We start from the raw sequence: 20,495 nt of genomic DNA, 5'->3' as shown, positions 1-20,495 counted from the left end.
CACCTCCAAAGTTGGAGGGGGGCAAATTTTTGGCACACCGTTCATGGGGCACCTTTTAAATAAAACCGTCTAAAACGGTATTCGGAAACGCTTTGCTTCATCAGTGCTCGCTGCGCTAGCAACATAGGCCTAAAGGCCTATCTAGACTATTTAGGCCTAATGAGGTTTGCAAATTAGGATCCCAAAAATTTGGCATAGGCCTATGCAACCGTATCAGGTGCAAGAATTTTTGTGGCACGGGCCGAGCCTCAAAGTTGTGAATTGTAATCTAATTTAGATAAGCTCGTTTTAAGAATTTTAAATCTAAATATGGATATGATGTTGTCCCTCCGATGCAAAAGATTAACTTGTTATCTTAGAAAGTTAGAGACTGAATGCAATCCTCCCCCGACGAAACCTGACGACAAAATAAATTAATTATTTCCCGTGCAAACCGGCTGGAAATTAGACTAGCAATCAACAATCAAATTACCCACAATCCTTTGTATGACTGATTTATGACAATGGCGGAGTGCAGATGTGCTGCTGGACTGTGTTTGGGTAAGAAATTAAAATGTGATTTTCGGGATTTGTTTACATGGCTTGTCCTTTTTAAGTAGCTACATCGTTTTATAAGATGTCAAAGTATTGGGAGGGTGACAGGTAAATAAATCGAAGTAATTTTAAGGTAGATATGACCTGTTTTATCGGAGTCTAAATTGCGAAATATTCATGTTCATGTTGTTTAAATGTCCGGCCAGCTCGACTGTGTAGACGTGTAGTGTCAGGGATAAATAAAGATTGGGAAGTGTCACTCTATTATATAAAAAGTAATACAACTATGGAAGCCGCCATTACCTTGCCATCGCGTAGTAGGCCTGGAACACTACCGCGATTTCTACCGGCTGCATCGCGCCTGTAAGTGTAATGAAAATAACCCGTAAAATCGCGGCTTGCTGCATCCACTGTTTGCAATCCTGCTACAGTGGCGCATTTTTTCAAATATTGAACAGATTTTTTAATACTTTTAATTATATTTTTAGCGCATCCATAAACCTAATTTATCAAACATTAAATCAACCAACAATCCCGCTATCCGGGCCAATATTTATAAAAGAAAAATACTGTTTCAATCACGAAAATTAACCTAAATTTCGCGCATACACGTATTCAGATATTGTTGTCAAGCTTGAGGTGATTGACCCCCAATGATTGACAGTTGGGACCGCGTACTGTACGCGATGCTGAATGCGAAGCCTTGGTAGCCGGGTGCTAAAGTGGGTGCTAAAACGTCAAATGGCGACCTCCATGCGTGTACCAGGGGTAGGTATGTTCATAAAATGTTGAAGTTCAATATTTTTAGCTGAAAGTTCTTTCATTTGAAAGAGAATCAAATTATCTAAACAATAAGGGGTCAATCATGTTTCTAGTGCATATACTTTTGAAGTTACAGACAAAAATAGTGTCACCAAATTGACCAAAATTTTGTGTGTGAAATTGTGACAGCAGGCACATGTACAATGTACACTACTGTTACTGTATGTGACCCCAGATGACCTCCTATTCTTTACTGTAAGAAAGCTGTTTTGGATGGTCTTGATTTACACACAAATTGCTTTTGAGCTAAATCGAGTGTCAACTTGGTGGAACATGGATTGCACTATGTGATAGTTTATGAATCCAGTATCATGCATTGCCAGTACCAACATAAGTCAACATCACTTAGGTTTTGGTTGTCAAAATTAATTTTTAGTAATTTTTTCCATTGAGCCCCACAGTAAAGCCATTTTTGGACTGTACAGGCACATTCCACTTCCCTATGGACGAATAGCGCCACCTATAGTGTGTGATATGAGCCTGACTACCGGGGGTGCTAAAGTGGAACCAAAACAACAGCGGGAATCGTGTGTTAAATCGACATAGGAAAAAAGCAGGAGGGATCAGTGAAATTTACTGTCAGCCCTCTGGTAGTGTATGAGATGCAGTAATGTAAAAAGTACTATAAGGTTGATATGATGTGAATTAAAAGTCTGTCTTGTTTGCATTTCAGAACATGACTTTCTACACTGATTGTACTCAAATTAATTGTCTTAACGTTTGGATAGTGCCAAACAAAAATAGATTTAATTGATATTATTATTATTGATTGAAATTAATTTATCCCTTCCTATAAAGTTAACACTCATGAACTATGCCACAGCACATGTGTGATGTTTTGCACAACTGCACATTGCACAATGATTTGCACAACTGCACATTGCACGATGGTTAACGCAGAAGTTAAAGGGCCCCCTTGAGGTCAGAGGTCATCTGGGACTAATTTAAGTGAAAACAAATTTTAGCAGCAAGTGGATTAAAAGAATTCCAAGAGACGATTCACACTCATTTTTGCCAAAGTGTCCAAGCAGCATGATGCATTAGGTCATTCATTTTTCCAGGCTGCGCCATAGACCACAAGGAAAATCGTTATTTTGCTTTGAAAGAAACAATGTATAGATCTATCAGTATCTGTAGCGCCCCCTAGTGGAACCAAGCGTACAGGAATGGGGAATTGCCCAATATGTTTGAAATTGCTGATATAAACCCTTTGAATGCACATTCTTTACTTACGGTACTCATGTTTACTTAAATGTTTATTTTTTTTACAGCTAATGACACCCCTATCTAAGCTGTCCCATGAGATGCACAAGTCCCCTGCTTTTCTTCACAACTCATCAAAACATATATGAAAAAAGCAACTTCAAGGTCTTTATACGCCAAGAAAAATATAGTGTCATTTCTCACCGATATCGAGAGCCAAACCAAGTCCATACAAATTGAAATCTGTAAGCAGCACTCTGCACACAAGTGATTGAAGAAAAAAACAACAACTACCCAGCCCTCTGGTTCAATTGTTGGTCATCATCATCATCGTTGGATACAACTGTCATATACCAAGCTGTGACAAATTATACATCCAAATCAATTTTGAAAGGAAAAAAAAAAAAAAAGCAATTTACTTAAAACATGGCAACTCCAGTAACATGGAAGGTATGTTACATTTAATGTTTTTGCAGGCTTTGCTTCTGTTAACAACATCTGTGATACATGTTGCATTTGATGTACTGATGCTTGTAAATATGTTTGGGAATAAATGGGAAATCTATGAAAATAAAGTATGATTAGTTTGAATGGGTGCATATTTTACTTTAGAAACCGCATTAAACAGGGGCTGCTGTTTGAAATGAGGTTAAGCTGTAAGATGCTGTAATTGTCCTCCACCACAGCTTCATGGGACTAGTAATGACTGTTGCTATAATAAATGAATAGTACATTGTTTTTGGTCCCCTCAATAAACAGCACTTGCCTGATTGAGTCTCAAAACCACTGTGAAAGTATTCTTTTTAATTGTTCAGTACATTGAGTAAAACTTGTGAGAGGTCTACATACTCATCTTGTAAACAATACAGACTGGTTTGTATTTGAACACATCAAATGAAATTGAGCCACCTTCACAGTTCAATCAAGAGATAAACCTAGATAAGATGTTGTATTTTATATTTTGATGTCTATTTTGACAAATACAATACACCTTGCCACAAAGCTGATCAGGGCATTTTAAAGTAAAGAAAAAAAATCCATACAAGGTTTGCAATTTCTGAAAGCTTTGGGACCTGTTTGGCCTCATTAACACTTATAAAATGCTTGTATTTTTCCCAGAATATGTCATCTGATGATCAAGCATTTAGCAAACCTTTCATTCCAAGCCTGTCACCTGCAGTGCCTTTGAATCGCTCAGCAAGTTATCCACCTCAACATAATGGCGTTACAAATGGGTAAGTGTCAAGTGAGAATACTCTTTACAATAGAGACATCCGCAGAAAAGTATTTCAAAAGGAGATTAATAATTAGTTACACTTTTGATCAAAATTTCCTAAATCCGTTGAGCTAATTAAATCCAAATAATCACCAGAAAATCGTGTTTACAAATAATTTCCACCTCAATAGTACCAGGACTAACCAGGTACGGTAGCTGAAGAATCATTTTGCCATCAGCTATTTTTATTTGTAGTTTGACTGCAATATGATTGTATTCTCTTTCAGAATGCCAGATCGAGAAACGGGTCTTGTGGAAAAAATGCTGGTGAGTTCAATTTACATGTACCATAAAAACCTGATAGTTACCATATCTGCTTACTATCGAGCACTTTCGAAAACATTACCAACTGAGCTAATGTGGTTGAACTTGCAGGTTTATTTGTTCGTATGTAACTATGTGTGTCGATGATTTGCTCAAAACCCTTTACACTTTTGTGGATGGGGCTCTTCATGTTTGCATGTTCTAAAAGCGCTCGATAGTAAGCATATGCTAACGATCAAGTTTTTACAGTATTCTTGAGTGTACAAAACATTTCTAGCTGCTGTGTTATGCATTTAACATGGAAAAGGCATGGAATTTATGTTTTCAAAAAGCAGAATCAATGTAATAGATTTTGTCTCAAGTTGTCCTTTACTTATACTTGAAAAGTGAAAAAAGAAAAGACAAGACAAATCTAAATTTAAAATGTGATCTTATTATTAAAGGGGCACTTCGTGATCCACAGCCACATCCCCCCACTTTCTAAAAAAAGTTGAGATTTTTATATCACTGGAAACCTCTGGCTACATAATGTTTATGTACAAAATATTTCTTGCAGATTAATTCGTTTAGCAAAGATATCGTGAAATTTGAATTTCGTTCTGGTGCACCAGAACGAAATTACAACGCATTGTCTATGGAGCAGTGTAATACACATAATCATGCATAACTCGTGAAGCATAAAATCGGAAGCAACTGAAATTTTGGGAATAGGTTTTTTTCGTGGATATGTAATGAAAAATGACATAAATAGAGGATGCTAGGATCACGAAATACTCCTTTAATGTTGTATCTATTATAATATTGAAGGAAGAATGAAATAAATGCTTCTTTTGAGGGAATACAAGGCAAAATAGGCCAAGTTGAAATTCTTGTAAATCACCAAGTTATCCTGACTGTGGGCCCAGCCCAGAGACTAATCACACCTTACTCATCTTTGCTTTTTACAGGGTTCCTATGGATTCATTACATGCTGTGACAGGGAGGGCCGACTATTTTTTCACTACAGTCACTATGATGGGAGTGTAGAAGAACTTAATGTAGGAGGTAAGCCAGGAGTGAATAGTCAGACTCGGGTTAACATATATTATGAGAAGTTTAAAAAAAAATTCTGTTGATTTTCTAAAAAAGTTTCCAACACATGGTGAAGAATCAACCACATACAAATATCGTTTTAGTGGTGTAGAGGTTGTAGCTGTTAGCAGTGCATATACACAAGATGTATTAACAAGGTCAGTAGGTCTACTGATACACAAAGTCGTTGGGCAGGAAAAACCTCCTATGTGTCATTGGCCCCTGAACATGTTTAAAGCAAAACTTCCTGTAACCTGTTGGCAGTTTTGTTTTAAACATGTTCAGGGGCCACAAGCACATAAGATGTTTTTCCTGCCCAGCGACGAATCAATCAAGCAGTATTTATTTTTACTCACTTAGATGTGAACTTGAGATTCGATGTAAAGGCTTTGCCTCTGGTATTTATTGTGATACTTTTCTCAGTTTGTTATCTTCAAAATTGTACATTTCAGATGCAGTAGAATTTGAAACCATTGCAGACAGAAGAACCGCAAACCCATCGCAACTAAGATAATCAGCCTGGTACCAGGCTCTGTCTCACCAGAAATCACCCAAGATGAGCAGTTTATAGGCATTGTGGTATCAGAAGCTAGAATGCCTTATAGACGGGTAAGCAGTACAGGGAATAATACTTTTATAAAGAGGTAACACAAATTAGCCAAAAGAGCTAATTGGATATTGCATTCTGGTGTCCTGATACATAAGTATGTGGCAAACTCTTCTATGCATAAACTACTTGAGGTGTTCCTGACTGTCAAGGTTTTTCTGAATTTAGGATGATATGGGTACTGCTCCAGTACAGAGCTGTGTCCATAAAATGATACATGTGTGGTGAAGTGCAAGTATCTTTGTTAAAAATATGTGGCTTTAATATTCCAAATGTGTAAGCAGAGAAGGGAGAGAAATGACAAATTGGATTTGTATGGCCTAGTGACATTGGAAAAGAAGACTGTGTAAAAGAAAGTTAAATATTTGATAGATTTTTCATTTTTCTTTATTTTTTCTAGCTTGGAGCTTCTCCAGGACCACCCAAACTGGGTCAAGTCTCCTATGAAATGAACGGGGTAAGTGATTTTGAGTTGATTATGTACATGTGAAATATACAATTTTTGTCACTTGTTTTATGTACATGATAAAAATGCAAGCAAAGAGAAGAAGCGATTTTCTACATTATTGCCCTTTCTCAAACCTTTAAATCTTATCTGTTTATCTTGCACATCTTGGTAATGCAATTGATATTAAATACAGGGTTGTCTGCATTTAGTATTTTCACTGACTCTCTTGTAAGATATTTTCATGTGTGTATTTTTCCCTATGTATCATTGCAGGAGAGCTTCTTTCTCACTTTTCAAGCAGAAGATGTGGTCAGTTCAGACAGGCAACCAAGAAAAGGCGACAAAGTCTCATTTTACATAGCTACTGACAAAAGGTAAGGAATGTCTAAGTGGGGTGAAACTTGAAATGTTTATACTCCCTTCAAATAATCATAATGATAACATTATCTGGTGCTATGCCTGTGCCCCAAAAATGGCAATCTCTGCTGTTTTGCCGAGTCCTTCCAGTAAAGAGAAATTAGCCCACACATTGTCAGTGTACACAACATACAAACAATGCAGCATAGAGTGCTGTTAAATTATCTATACAAATTAAATTTAGGATCAAGCTATTACAGGGATCTTGTGTTTGTCCAGTTTACATTGAAAAAGAAAACATTTGACTAATATAAACAATATGGTACCGTATTATGGCATCCAGGAAGTTTTCACTATGTTATTTATCATTGTGTTTGTAGAAATGGCAATGTCCGAGCCACAGGTATAGAATTAGCTGAACCCCGCTACCAGGGTGTGGTGTGCTCCATGAAGGAATCATTTGGTTTCATTGAGAGAGCTGATGTCGTCAGAGAAGTAAGTATCTGATGGGATCACTATTACACACATAGCTTTTATTTAAAAGTCCACAAATGCATGTCACAGCATTTAATTATATTGCATATCTACTGTCTTATGAAAACATACAAGAAACACTTAGTCTATACTGTATGTTAAAAGTGAAGTTCTGCAAACTGGTTAGCACTAGAAAATCAAATCGAAATAATTATGGCATGTTGCAACTTTTTTCACCTAAATTTTGTGGAATTTATTTTTCTCAAAGAAGATAAGAAGTTAACCCTAACCGAACCAAACATCAAAAAGCCTCAAATAACGTATATGCATGCACAGGTATCCCACATGATGCGATAGCGTTATCATAGCCAAGGAAAGCTTGGCCGGCCAAGCTAGACCCCCGTGGCAAGGTAGGCCCATGCACAGGTATGGCACCCCAGGGATCTGGGTTCAAAACTGCACCTGAGAAAAAAGTTTTTTCTTCTTCTTTCTTCCTTCTATCTTTCCTTCCTCCTCGCCAAAAAGCAACCGGGCATTAGAGCTAATTTTGTTATTGTTTTCTCATTTTGTAGATATTCTTTCACTACAGTGAGTTCAATGGGAATATTAATGAGATGGCACTTGGTGATGATTTGGAGTTTGAAGTTGGTCACAGACATGTAAGTCTTTATTTCAGAGTAAAATCAAAAGTATTGGTTATAACAAGATACAATTATAACATCTATCAACAATGTGATAAGTCAGAACAGGAAGTGTTCTTTTGATCATGTTCATGATGATTGGTGATTGTATATTTAACTTATTTTTATGAGGGAAGTTTACAAATTAAAAAATTACTAAAGTGTTTGTGCACAATTGTATCCTCTCATTTTGTTAAAGCCATATTATAACATTTGCTGAGGAGGACGCCCTCACTGATTTTTTTTAGTTAATTTTTTTACACGATTATATTGTACTTCATTAAACCAATATACCCTGCAAAAATCAAGACTCTAGGTGCTTTAGTTTTGTCAAAATCCGAGATTTTGAATAAAACGATGGAATTATTAGTCGAACGCATACACGATGTTCATAACACACAGTACGTACACGGCGTGCGGGATGGTGATCTACACAACAAAGGGTCGTACCATAACATGACCGAAGGAGTGGTACGTATTGGCGACATATGCGCTGATAGTAAATTCCAATTTTCTTTGTTTTGGCATAGTTGTTCGCTCAAAAATAAAAGGGATATAATCTGACAGTAAAATTAACATTTTATGGCAAAGAAATGCTAATCTATTTTGTATGAAAATGTTATAATATGGCTTTAACTTGGACAAAAATAAATCAATTTATTTGAACTTTGGATTACTTCATAGGATAAAGAAGTGGCCATTAACATCAAGAAACTTCCTGTTGGAACTGTGGTGTTTGAGGACACAAGTGAAAAGGAGTACACCGGCACCATCACAAAAACCATCCCACGCTTCAGCACCAAAAAGAGCAATGAACCGTTTCCAGGAAAACTCATCTATCAAACTGAAGATGGCGGGTAGGTTATGAACAAGTTTGTGTGAGGCACCCCTTGTGCTGGACACCCACATTCTATCTGATACCTAAAGATTACAGACTGAAAATTGTCCTGTGTATAAGGCTATGATAAATCTGTCATCTTGGTCTGTCAGCATTTATGGGCAGGGGTAGTGTTAACCCCCGATCGGGGGTGAATGACCCCTAAATTAAAAAAATATTAATTTTTCACCCTCCATATATTGGGAATGTGCAAGCTTGGGGTGAACTCTGACTCTCTACTTTTGGACCTTACTCCTACCCCTGACTACACTGCAAAATATTTTTCACCCCCGAGGTTTAATTTTCACCCCATGCATTTGGATTTTCTGCAAGCTCGGGAGTGAAAAACACAGGAAAACAACCCCCGACTTTCGGGCCTTAATGCTACCCCTGTTTATGGGCTCAGCCCGAAATTTAAAAATAATTTGCATCTTTAAGCTTGAGTGTTACAAAGGTCTATAGTTTTCAGCACAGTACTTCAGCAGTCTGCCAATTTGGCACAGTTTATGGCGTATACGGAAGTGGGGTTCTGATTGACTAATTGAATCACGTCATCATCATATTGGCACCTCATTCGCTGGTCAAGCTGCGTAGCATCGTGTGTAGTGTGTACCTAGTTCTTTTTACACGGTAATCAGACGGAGCAGACAGACACCGCTGAAGTAATTTGCTGAATAATATAAGCACATGTTATTGTTAACAACGCATTAGAGAAACAAACGACTTTGGATGTGCGTTGGTGTAGATTCTTGACTTGTTTTTCAATTATAAAGTAATCTGAATTAATAGATACATATTTAGAAATAAGTGAAATAATTTTATTGAATTCTTGTTTGTAATGTTTTGCCATTTGTCATCAACAATTGTAGATAAACATGAAAGTGAGCAAATCTGCTGGAGTCATTATTTCAAATATTGCTTTGTTTAAATTTACAGTAAACGAGAGCTGTCGTATGGTGAGAAAGACTTGATGCATTCATACACTCTGTGTGTGGATGATATGGTGCAGTTCAATGTCGCCACTGATAAAAGAGACCACATGCAAAGGGCTACCAATCTTACACTGGCCCAAAACTTCTTTGATGAAACCAAGACTTCTAGAGAAACGGTGAGTAGGGTCATCTACAATCACTATCAATCAATGATGCATCTCAATACATTCATTTGTAATGTGTGGGTGTGTCATTATTTTATATCTACAAAGAGAAAGTTCGAAAGGCATACTTTATGCTGGTTTTGCTTGACTGAATTCAGTAAGTCAAGTCTTACTAAGTGTGCTAGAGTAAATGTGAGAGATCTTTTGATGTGTTGGTTCTGTCGTACCAATAGCATTACTTTCCCCTCTCAGACATCCAAACCATAGTTCACTCAATTCACCTGACATTCTCTATTGATTACATGCATGCTTCGATATTTACATTCATGATTCTGTTAGAAATTTGGATGTAATTGCAACAAACCTCTGTTTAGGTGATCCAAAGGATGGGTTAATGGCATGTTGTTATGTATGTTCACTGTTCTGTTGAAAAGAAAACATGTTATATTGTAAAGTGCTATAACTCTTTTGAATATAAGAACTGGTGGCAAGGTAAATGTGTATATCTTTGTAGTCTGCTAGATAGTGAGCCATCAGGTTTATGTGTAGTAGAATGTGTGGTTGTTCTCTTAGTATTCCACCTGTCTGTCATCTTGTCTTTGCAGGGTACTGTAGCTGCAGTCAAAGAAGGCTTTGGCTTCATTAAGTGTGTAGACAGGGATGCCAGGATGTTCTTTCATTTCAGTGAAATGCTAGATGAGGTAAGGCTTTGCTTTATACTATTAAGGGTATACGAGGTATTGTTGGTCGAAGCAGCCAATTTTCATTATCTGAATCAATATATTATTGAAAAATAACACTTTGGTATTTTGCAAAAGTTCATTCTACAAATCATATACTTTGAAAACTTGCTTAATTTATTGTTGTTAATGAGTTATGTACGTTTTACAAAAGTGTTGTTGTTTCAGCCCTCTTTACAACATAACTCAAGAACCACAGGACCTACAAAAGTATATCTGTGATATTTAAATTCTTCTACACGCTCGCTATGAATTGAGCAATGCAATTTTTTGCTAAAGCTCACTACCATTCGTAAGATGCTGTGAACTACTTTTTTTTTTGCTGCTTCGACCAACAATACATCGTATATCCTTAAGTATAGAAAGAATGGTAAAAGTGAGAGTTGATAAGAACAGTAGCACACTTTCTGCAGGTTTTGGTTAGTCAATAATCAAAAGCTTTCTGTGTGTGCTAGAGAAAATGTGAGAGATCTTTTGATGTGTTGGTTTGTTAAGTACCAATAGCATTACTTTCCCCTCTCAGACATTTTGTATAACATTAATTAAGTTTGCCTCATTCATATCAGTATGAGTGAACTCAAATATCACTGGGAACTTTTTCTGTTGTTTTGTCAACAACTTTCGTCAAGTATTAAAAAAAAGAAACACCTTCATCAGCAGGTGTTCAAATGTAGCAACATGAAAAAAAAATTTGAAATCATTTTTTGTTGTTGTAGATTTAACTAAAATTATGTTTCCTTATTTTACAGGGTGACATCCACATTTCTGATGAAGTTGAATTCACCGTAGTGCCTGTAAGTAACTTGAATCCATAAAGAATATGTCCATTTTGAGGGCATGTACTCTGTCAACTAGTAATTTGAGATAGCAACTTGTACGTACTTTGTCTGATTCACAGAGTGAAATATTGGTTCTTAAATAAGCCATGCACTTGTTATTTTCAGCAAAAGTGCACATTGCAACATGTATATGCTATGATTGTATTTATAACTGATAACTAGACAGCATATTAACATTTTGTTATTTCTTGAATCATCTTATTCCATACAGGATCCAACAGCCCCACAAAGACACATCGCTGTGCGCATCAAGATTCTACCCAAAGGAACTGTGTTCTTTGAAAATATCCTCCCTGGAAAACAACGTGGTGTGGTGGACAAGATTCCTGAAAACCTATGGGGTCGCAGTCCAGGCAAGGGTCGTGATGCCGTACCAGACCTAGGTCAAATTATCTATCAAAATAACGGGTCAAAGAAACTAATCAGCTTCCACGCTAAAGACACTGACTTGAGGGTTCCACCTGATGTTGGTGACAAGGTGGGTCAACTAATTTATATATTTGCCATCGTAATACTTGGGGATGTATCGAATTATAATTTATTAAACCTGGAAGAGCATGGTTATTTTTATCACACTAGCATGTTGATTGGTTTGTGTACTTAGTTGAATCAGTATTTTAGGCAAAGCTTTATTTACAATTTCAACATGTATTACAAAGCAAATCATATTGAAATGTCCAGAGAATTATGTGTAGTCATTCACAACTGGTGTATCCTTAGCATTCATTCATTCATTGATTGAAGAATCATTTATGTGACAGTTTCGCATTGAAGTGGTCAAGAAGCAGTGAAATTCTAAAGGTTAACAATTGCTCCATATATGAAGAGCTTGTTCCCAAACCATGTTAAGTCTACAACCACAAGTTTGACATTAGCAACAATTAGTTGTACCATCAACAAGCCATTATTTACCACAACAATGCTACTTAATAATATGCAGACTAATTGTTCTCATTTGGGAACCAAAGGCCTCACACAGTATTGTTACTGTGTATCCATCCACTGTTTGCTTTATAATGGGGCATCCAACTGAAATTTCTATACCTATAGTATCACAACCCATTGCAATATCGCACAGGTAAATCAGAAACATGTGTTTGTGGACTTAACATGGTTTGGAAACAAGCTATTCATATATTGCATTTGTCTGTTCATTGTAAGAAAGAAATCACACATTTCATTTTAGGTAACAATGGCAAAATAGTCTCTGCTCTATACTTGTAAAATTGGACAAATAGGTGATATTTTATGACAATGTTCTATTCTTCCTTATTGCAGGTTGAATTCAAGGTGGCTGAAGTAAAGAAAGACAACTCTGCTCGTGCTGTTAACATTGTGGTACTCAACCACAATGGCAACACCAGAAAGCAAGGATTCCTGGCTGTGCTGAAAGAAAACTTTGGTTTCATAGAGACAGCTGATCACGATAGAGAAGTCTTCTTTCACTACAGGTATGATTAGTGGGGGGGGGGAACATAAAACAATAGAAGTGAATTGTATGGAGCTACACAAAGTCCATATAGCTGCACCACATCTGATTTGCATGATATGTGCTAAAGCAACTAGCAGGTCTTGACACGTAGGCCTATATGTCTAGAACCATAACTTACACTTAAATTCTGTTTCAACATTGTACAGGGTTATAAACTGATTTGTTTGAATGGACTGGATATTGTAAGCATTTGTTTGACCTGTAGTATGTACAACTGGATTTCGTGTTCATGTACCTTGTGCTTGGGGCACGCATTCGTGATCACATCGCAGCCCGGATTTCTGTACATTTATGATACCGATTTTATGTACAAACATTGAGACAGGTTTTAGAATCAATGGAAAAATAATAATACCCTTATCATTATTAGAGATTAGCACTTCATGCAATGTAAAGTTGAGAGTTAAAACAAAAATATTTAGTTGAAAAAGAAGCGTTCTGAAATAAAAAGTAATATCTTGTGATTTACAAATTGTTTTACAAGTTTTGTTGTTATCAATTGAACGAAACGTTTTCTTTGCAGTGAATACAGTGGAGATGTGAATGAATTAGAACTTGGGGATGAAGTTGAATACACCGTACTACGACGTGGCACCAAGATAAGCGCAGAGGATGTGAAAAAAATCTCTAAAGGCACTGTACCAGCTTGGGTCATCAAGCAGGGCATGCTTCAAGGGAAAGTCGTACGTCCTCTGCGTAATATTGACCCCCAGCAAACCGACTACAATGGCATGGTTCAAGTCATCCATCATGGTAAGACATCTTGAGAAGTATACCAAATTAACCCACATTATACAATGCACCTGTGTATAATTATAACAGGGTTCCCACGGTCCTTGAAAGTCCTTGAATTTGAAAACACCTTTTTCAAGGCCTGTGAAAGTCCTGGAAATTTGCACAAGGTCCTTGAAAGTCTTTGAAAATTGGAATTTTTATACCTAAAGTATAATTTTGACAAAATTTGGGGAGTGGAGAGGAGCTGTGACTTTCATTAATACGTGCTGCATGTGTTGTGATAAGTCCTTCAAAATCATGCTTTTGGACCTTGAAAGTCCTTGAATTTTTAAGGCTTCAAGTGTGGGAACCCTATTATTAGACAGCATTTATCTGTTAGAAACTGTAATTTAGAACTCAAAATATAAAAATTTATTGCTGCAAGTTGGGTGTTAGAGATAATACTAATGAGTAATAATTCTGATGTTGCCCAATCCTTTCTTGACCCATATCTCAACACAGTATATTTTTGTTGTATGCCACATGCATAGCAAAATTGCATTCCACAAGTGTTTGTAAATTTGGTTAGAAAGGGATATAACTATTGTGGAACCTCGTTAACACAAAATTGTCAGGGCCTCAGATTTTAGCTTGTGTTAAAAACATTTTGTGTTATCAGGAATGTTGTGTTAACAGATTTTGTGTTTATGAGTGTCCACTGTAATAATGTAGTGCAACTGAATATAAGAAAGAGACATCATATTGCACTGTGGAGAAGGAGAAAGAAGGAATGTAAATGAGTACAAACAACCATGTGATATCTTATCATCTCTATGAATGTTTTGTAAACACTAGATAACAAAGAAGGCCCCAGTTACCCCTACTGCATCACCAGCCTGACGGACAAGCACGAGTTCCTACAGACGGGAGACAATGTGCGTTTTCAACTGTGCCTTGTTGAGAATACGGGCCAGGAATGGGCGTGTCATCTGGCTGCTGTGAGGAAATTCTTACGTGCCTATGTGGACTCTATCAAAGGACAGGTAGGAGACTTGTACGATATCATAACTTCTGCATGATGCACAGAATTTGATTGGAAGCATTATAATGTACCTTAGGCATTTCTTGGCAGAGATTCAAATTTAACAAAATTGCAGCATTTACAAATATCCCAAATAAGCACACACTAAGGATTAAAAAATGAAGGTCATAATCAAATGGATCATAATCAATAGAACTGAATGGGCATTGACTTGTTTCAATGTGTTACTTTGGTAATAAAACATCTGAGGTATTCAAAACTATTCCTTATTGTCGTACGCTAGTAAGAATGTAATAATGCCCTTGTCTGTCCCTTTGTCAGTGACAAATTATAGGCCTATCCCTAATCTGTGTTTGCAGTCGCTATTAAACAGGAATAAAGGGCTCGTGCATTAGACGCATCAACATCAGCGAAAGTGCATTATTTTGTCTAATTTCTCAAGCAACAAGTAATACGCGTTTATTAACCTATTTCATACACGAGAAGAAAGAAAAATTTGTGATTTTTTCTGTTTTAATAACGAATTATCACTAAATATGTTGGAAAATAGAAAGAAATATAAATGCATCAACCCGCCCAAAAATGAATCAAACTCACGTGACGCCGAACGCTGCATGAAACACTGTGCGTAGTAATGCTGGAGTGCACAATATACACAATCAATGCATGTTTTGTATTTTTCTAACACTTGCTCTGATTGGTTCTCGCTATCAAAGAGAGTATGAAACCCCGATTTAATCAGATTTGTTAGTCTTAAACGACTGGAAATTAGTCTATGAGTAAATTGTAGGTCAATGAATTATGCAAACCACACAAAATAGCGTTGCACAAGCCAGTGATCTCCTTGCAATACAAACCGCACAAAATAGCGTATGACACGTTAGGCGGTCTACTTGTTTAAATTGTTAAAACAGCACAAATGTTTGAAACTATTTCATCAAAATCAGAGGAAATTTGTTGTTTTGACATGTGTGGAGCCCAAATTTTGACCTTTTTGTTCATCATAACTCTGGAAAGATTGTAGATAGGTCAAATTATATACTTTCTGTATCCTTATGACCGGAGGAATATTTTGGAATTGGTTTTAACAACAAAATTGGAAGATTATTGAAAATATATTATGCCAGTTCTGTTGCGTGTATCACTTTGGGATTTGTTGATTGCAGCACTATTATGCTACCAGTGTAGGAAATTAACGCTCTAAATATTTTACCTTTACCTTGCAGTATGGCTTCATAGATTATGATATGGGTGAAGGCAAGAAGTTGTTTTTCCATATGAGTGAGGTCGTGGATGACATTGAACTGCAACCAGGGGACGAAGTTGAGTTTGTCTTGGTACAAAATCAGCGCAATGGTCGTCACAGTGCCGTCAACGTACGCAGACTCAGGTAGGTTAATCAAGCTATCCTATCAAGAAGTATTTATCACTTCAAAATGTAAAAAAAAAATGCAATGAGGGCAGTAGCAATTTGTTTGTAGCACCTGGTTTCAGTTGCGTAGCATCATAGGGGCACGGGGGGGGGGGGGGCACTAGCCCGAAACATCATGGCCCTGTTCCTTCCTCACTAGGGCCATGAGTTCCATACGTACGTAAAAACAGGGCACCGTGAAGTCACGTCGCGGTGATGACGTCACACTGACGGCATCTATTTATAGGAAGACTTCAAAACACGGCGATGATAACAGTCACAAGTCTGGTCTTTTACATCCTCAAATGTGGTCAAAATTTACGAACATGCACCAAATATGTTTTGTTTAAGTCTCATCTTCACGTGAGGAATGGTAGGAAGTGGTATTTATGAGAAAAAGTGGTATTTTATGTGTACCCTGGACCAGATATGCTCAGGAGTCTCAGACCTTCGTGACGGAGAAGGACAGTGGAAATCGTAGTGACGGAGGTGTGAGTACCTCGGGCTAGGGGGGGCACATGCCCCCCAATCAATCTGAAATTTTAAAAAATCCCATAGGAAAATTGCAGAAAAACGGCTTGTGCCCCCCAATCATACCCGGTGCCCCCCCAATCATGGTCGGTGCCCCCCAATGTGATGACCCACGCTACGCCACGCCACTGCCTGGTTTCAATAGGTTCAAAGATGAAATTGACAAAATGTCACAAATAGCTTACTCCTTGAAAAGCGTGCTCAGGGTCAATAGAGACAAGTAAGAATAGCTTGTGCTGTGATTACCGAGATAGGAGCTGTGAATATGTGGATGGTGGGTTTCCTCTACCGAAGTCAGTTTGACTGAAATTACACCCTTCATTGCATGTCAGAACAACCCATAGCGCATGTCGCACAGGAACACATAGTGTATGCTCTGCTGATAAACCTGCATATTGTATTGTGGGAAAGAATTTCGGTAAAACTGACTTCAGGTAAAGAAACACAGGATTCACATATTACCAAGATACAAGTCAATAAGTGTTGTCTCAAGTGTACTGATTAAATAGTGGTTTTGAACAAATCATCTAAAGGAGTGGACTTTATGTTTGCATTGTTGAAGTAATGACTAACAATTTTAAGTAGTCAGCTGTCTGAGTAAACAATAACAGTAAGAGTTATTTAAGTGAATCTAACTTCCATTGATACCACTGTGTGTGGAGAGGAATATTCAGAATGTGCATAATTCTTGTTACCATTCTTCCTTTTGCATCAAACAGTGAAATACAGCGCCCTGCTCATTTAAGTCGTATGAAGAGTGTCAGTGAGGACACAGGAGGTCCACGCATGATAGTTCTTCGCACTCCTAAAGGACCAGATGGAACCAAGGGATTTACACTGCAACGCTGACGAGACCAAAGTATGGCTGGAGGAGAAAAGAAGAAACTTGAACGGAAAAAAAGGAAAAAGGAAATGACCAAAAAGAAATACATCAAGAGTGACTCCGCCAGTTATGACCATAAGAAAAGCTAAAGTATATTATGTGTGATGCCACTAGGGTATTTTATTATTTTTCAATTTTTTTATCGTTTGTCATTTACTTTTTTGTTGACAAAAAAAATGTAAATCTTCAACTGAGTGCAACAACATGGCACATAATATTGGTAATCAATTGTAGAATTTCTACAGATTAATTTGGGGTTTCTAATTTATGTGAATATTTGCTGTAGTTGTAGGCAAGAAAAAGTTGCAACATATAAACTTTAATTCCGTTCAGAAATAGGTAAACAATTATAGTACCCTATCGCTCATCAATCTGTGAGCATGATAAATAATATTGTAATACAATGGGATTTTTGTATTAACCATAAAAATGGAAAAAAGGCAACACAGTAAATTGTGGAATCTTGTTTGATTTCCATCCATGTATGCCACACGGAATTAATCGGCCTTTGTTAATCAGTCCATGTTTCACTTAGTTGAGGAGTTACGATGCAAACAACTTTTCAGTACCTGACATATTTTTTTGTGTATTGTTTTTTGTTCCATGCCATATCAGATGTTTATTTTTGGCATGCTTTTATATAAGTACTACATTAAAATATCAGTTGCAATATTTTTGGAAAAAACCTCAGTTATAGGATTTTCTTATAGAGTTTGATAGAAACTGAAATTTTCTTTAAATTTTTTTTTGGTTATTGTAGACTTAACACATAAACAAAATTAAGTAATAAAATTAATAAAGAATGTAGGCCTTGACAGAATCAGGCAGGAAGTGCAGTTATGGTTACTTTGTTTACTTTTTTTAAAACTTGAAATTATTCAAATTAATGAAATTGAAAAAAAGTTTATCCTTAAAAGGACAGTAGTAGTAGGCCATCATATCTCTTTTAATGGTTGCCTAGCTACATGTTTCAATAATTGTATTTATAAATAGTCAAGTGACAAAATTAAAAGCTGCACCTTAAATATTTGAATTTAAACTGCTATTCAAAAAATAAAATTTGCAAAATATTTTTGAAGTAAAATGGCAAGTTTTGATTTGCTCTCTGAGACAGTAATAATATTATGTCTTGTCTAGTTTGAGTACTGTCCTTGGTGCTATGAAACAATGGATTGTTTAAATTGACATAAATTGATGAGCTGCCAAAAAAGCAGGTTAATTTATGTTGGTGTGATTTGTATGTGAGTTTATGTGTGTGCACAATTTATGCCAGTGCATTGTGTTTTGTTTGTTATTGTGTATGTAAGTGATGAGAATGATGCACACCCATTTTAGTTGATTGATAAAATACTCTTAATTGAAATTTTCTATCCTTATACAACTAGAATGCACACAATAAAAACTAAAGATCATTGAGGGAATGATATGAACTTGATATTAAGCCAAGATGAAGGGCTAATATGTTTACACTTTTGTCAGCAGCACCAGGATTCTGAGTGTGTTCAAATTTTTGAATCAAAAAGCTGGTATATTCAGCTAATTTAATTCACTATAGAAAATTTGATATGAAAAAAGTGTAGTACTGTAAAATTGTGTGAGTTATCACTGTTTACCATAGGCCATTATTTCTTTGACATGATTGTGTGTGTTTCTAATGTTAATTGATTGCAATCGCTGGTATTTTCCTCCTTTTTAAAACAGGCATTTCGTGATTGTACGAAATTCGTTTTTTATACACAGCCGTAACAATGTGCTATATAATATTACAGGCATGTGGGGCATTAATAGGATTATTTTACATGCTCTGTAAGTCAAGAAAAAAACTCAGTTGCATTTTACAATTGATGTGTGCAGCAATTATATGTTGCCAATAAGATTAATTACTAAGCAGTAAGGATGGAAAACTTTTCTTTGACTCGCATGATAAGTAGCTGAACCTTTTAGTAGTTGTAGTTTTTTTTTTTTATGTTGCACTCATCAGTTTTGATACATAATGACAGCATGAACAGATACTTCAAGTGACTGACTTGTTGTCAGCAAAATGTCAAAAACATTTGTAAGAAAATATGAGAAGCAAACAGTTATGATAGATCAATTGCAAGAAAAATTGGAATTTGTTGAACTTGTTGAACATAAAAAAATAGGAATGTTAAGGAAGATTTTCCTTTATTATGCTAATATTTGTTTGTCGTGGCAGGGTTCAAACACTGAATATTCCAATTTATGTTTGTATAAAACTCATATATATTGTAAATGCCTCATAATTACAAGTCAATATGCAATAATTATTTCTGCAAACTTGATAAATAGCACTTACAATTCCCATCAAACTGTCATTTCCTTGAGGTCTTGGTAATAGACCAAACCTTTCATCTAATATTAAATGTAGTGAGTGATCATGTTGGCCTGATGTGAGTTGAAATAATACTGAGATATAAGAATAATTCAATCCTTCCATGTGCCTGCACTGAATGTGAGTAACACAATAGAGTAGTTTTAGTAGACTTGTCCCTTTTTGTATTGTTTTGAGTATATTTGTCATGCTGAAAATTGAACAACTCGTGTGTAATTTGTGAGTTGTGTATGTGTGAGTTTGTTTATGGTTATAAGAGAGTTTTATTAGGTTAATATGTCTTGAGTAAGATAATTTGAAGTCCGTATGTGAGCTGCACACAGTGTATGTATTAAGATATTTATCATGTTATTATTGTGTGACCTATACAAAGCGGTGATAAACAAACTGAATGGAATTGGGCTGAAATGTTATAACAAGTGTAATAATGTCTATGACAATGTGGAATAATTCTGGAATACCCTGCGTACCACACTAACCTTAACTATAACCCTAACCCTAAAACGCAGGGTATACCAGAATTATACTGATGATGTTCTTATTTGAAAAGAGAAAAGGAATCCGCTTCATTTGAAGGAGTGCTTGATAAAATGTATTATTGATACCAAAGCATTCAAGGTCAGTAAAAGAGTAAAAAAAAAGGGCATACATTCAGATCACTGGATGTCCCCTTGTATTGAAATAATACTGGATGTCCCCTTGTATTGAAATAAAGCCTTTTGAGTTAATGTAACTGAAGGAACTATATTATTGTAATGTTACATTAAAAAAGAATACCTTT

At 36.3% G+C, this 20,495-nt stretch overlaps 1 protein-coding gene and 1 long non-coding RNA gene across 2 annotated transcripts; both read left to right on the top strand.

Moving 5' to 3' along the window:
- The first annotated feature begins 457 nt into the window (after nt 1-457).
- Nucleotides 458-3,795, top strand: LOC140154102 (uncharacterized). The gene is made up of 3 exons (XR_011859257.1): nt 458-540; nt 2,628-3,009; nt 3,679-3,795. It is a non-coding gene; the product is annotated as an uncharacterized lncRNA (long non-coding RNA).
- A 268-nt stretch (nt 3,796-4,063) lies between these two features.
- Nucleotides 4,064-19,484, top strand: LOC140154091 (cold shock domain-containing protein E1-like). Its single transcript, XM_072176703.1, is given in 18 exon segments — nt 4,064-4,102; nt 5,047-5,143; nt 5,623-5,658; nt 5,661-5,779; nt 6,178-6,234; nt 6,499-6,599; nt 6,963-7,077; nt 7,629-7,715; nt 8,421-8,593; nt 9,550-9,721; nt 10,315-10,410; nt 11,199-11,243; nt 11,500-11,766; nt 12,567-12,739; nt 13,304-13,533; nt 14,350-14,537; nt 15,763-15,926; nt 17,198-19,484. Coding segments are annotated over 18 exon segments (2,289 nt in total). The 3' UTR covers nt 17,328-19,484.
- The last annotated feature ends 1,011 nt before the right edge of the window (nt 19,485-20,495 follow it).

The sequence above is a fragment of the Amphiura filiformis genome, chromosome 1 (genome assembly GCF_039555335.1).
Source record: "Amphiura filiformis chromosome 1, Afil_fr2py, whole genome shotgun sequence".
Taxonomy (NCBI): domain Eukaryota; kingdom Metazoa; phylum Echinodermata; class Ophiuroidea; order Amphilepidida; family Amphiuridae; genus Amphiura; species Amphiura filiformis.
This window is presented reverse-complemented; position numbering and strand designations above follow the sequence as displayed.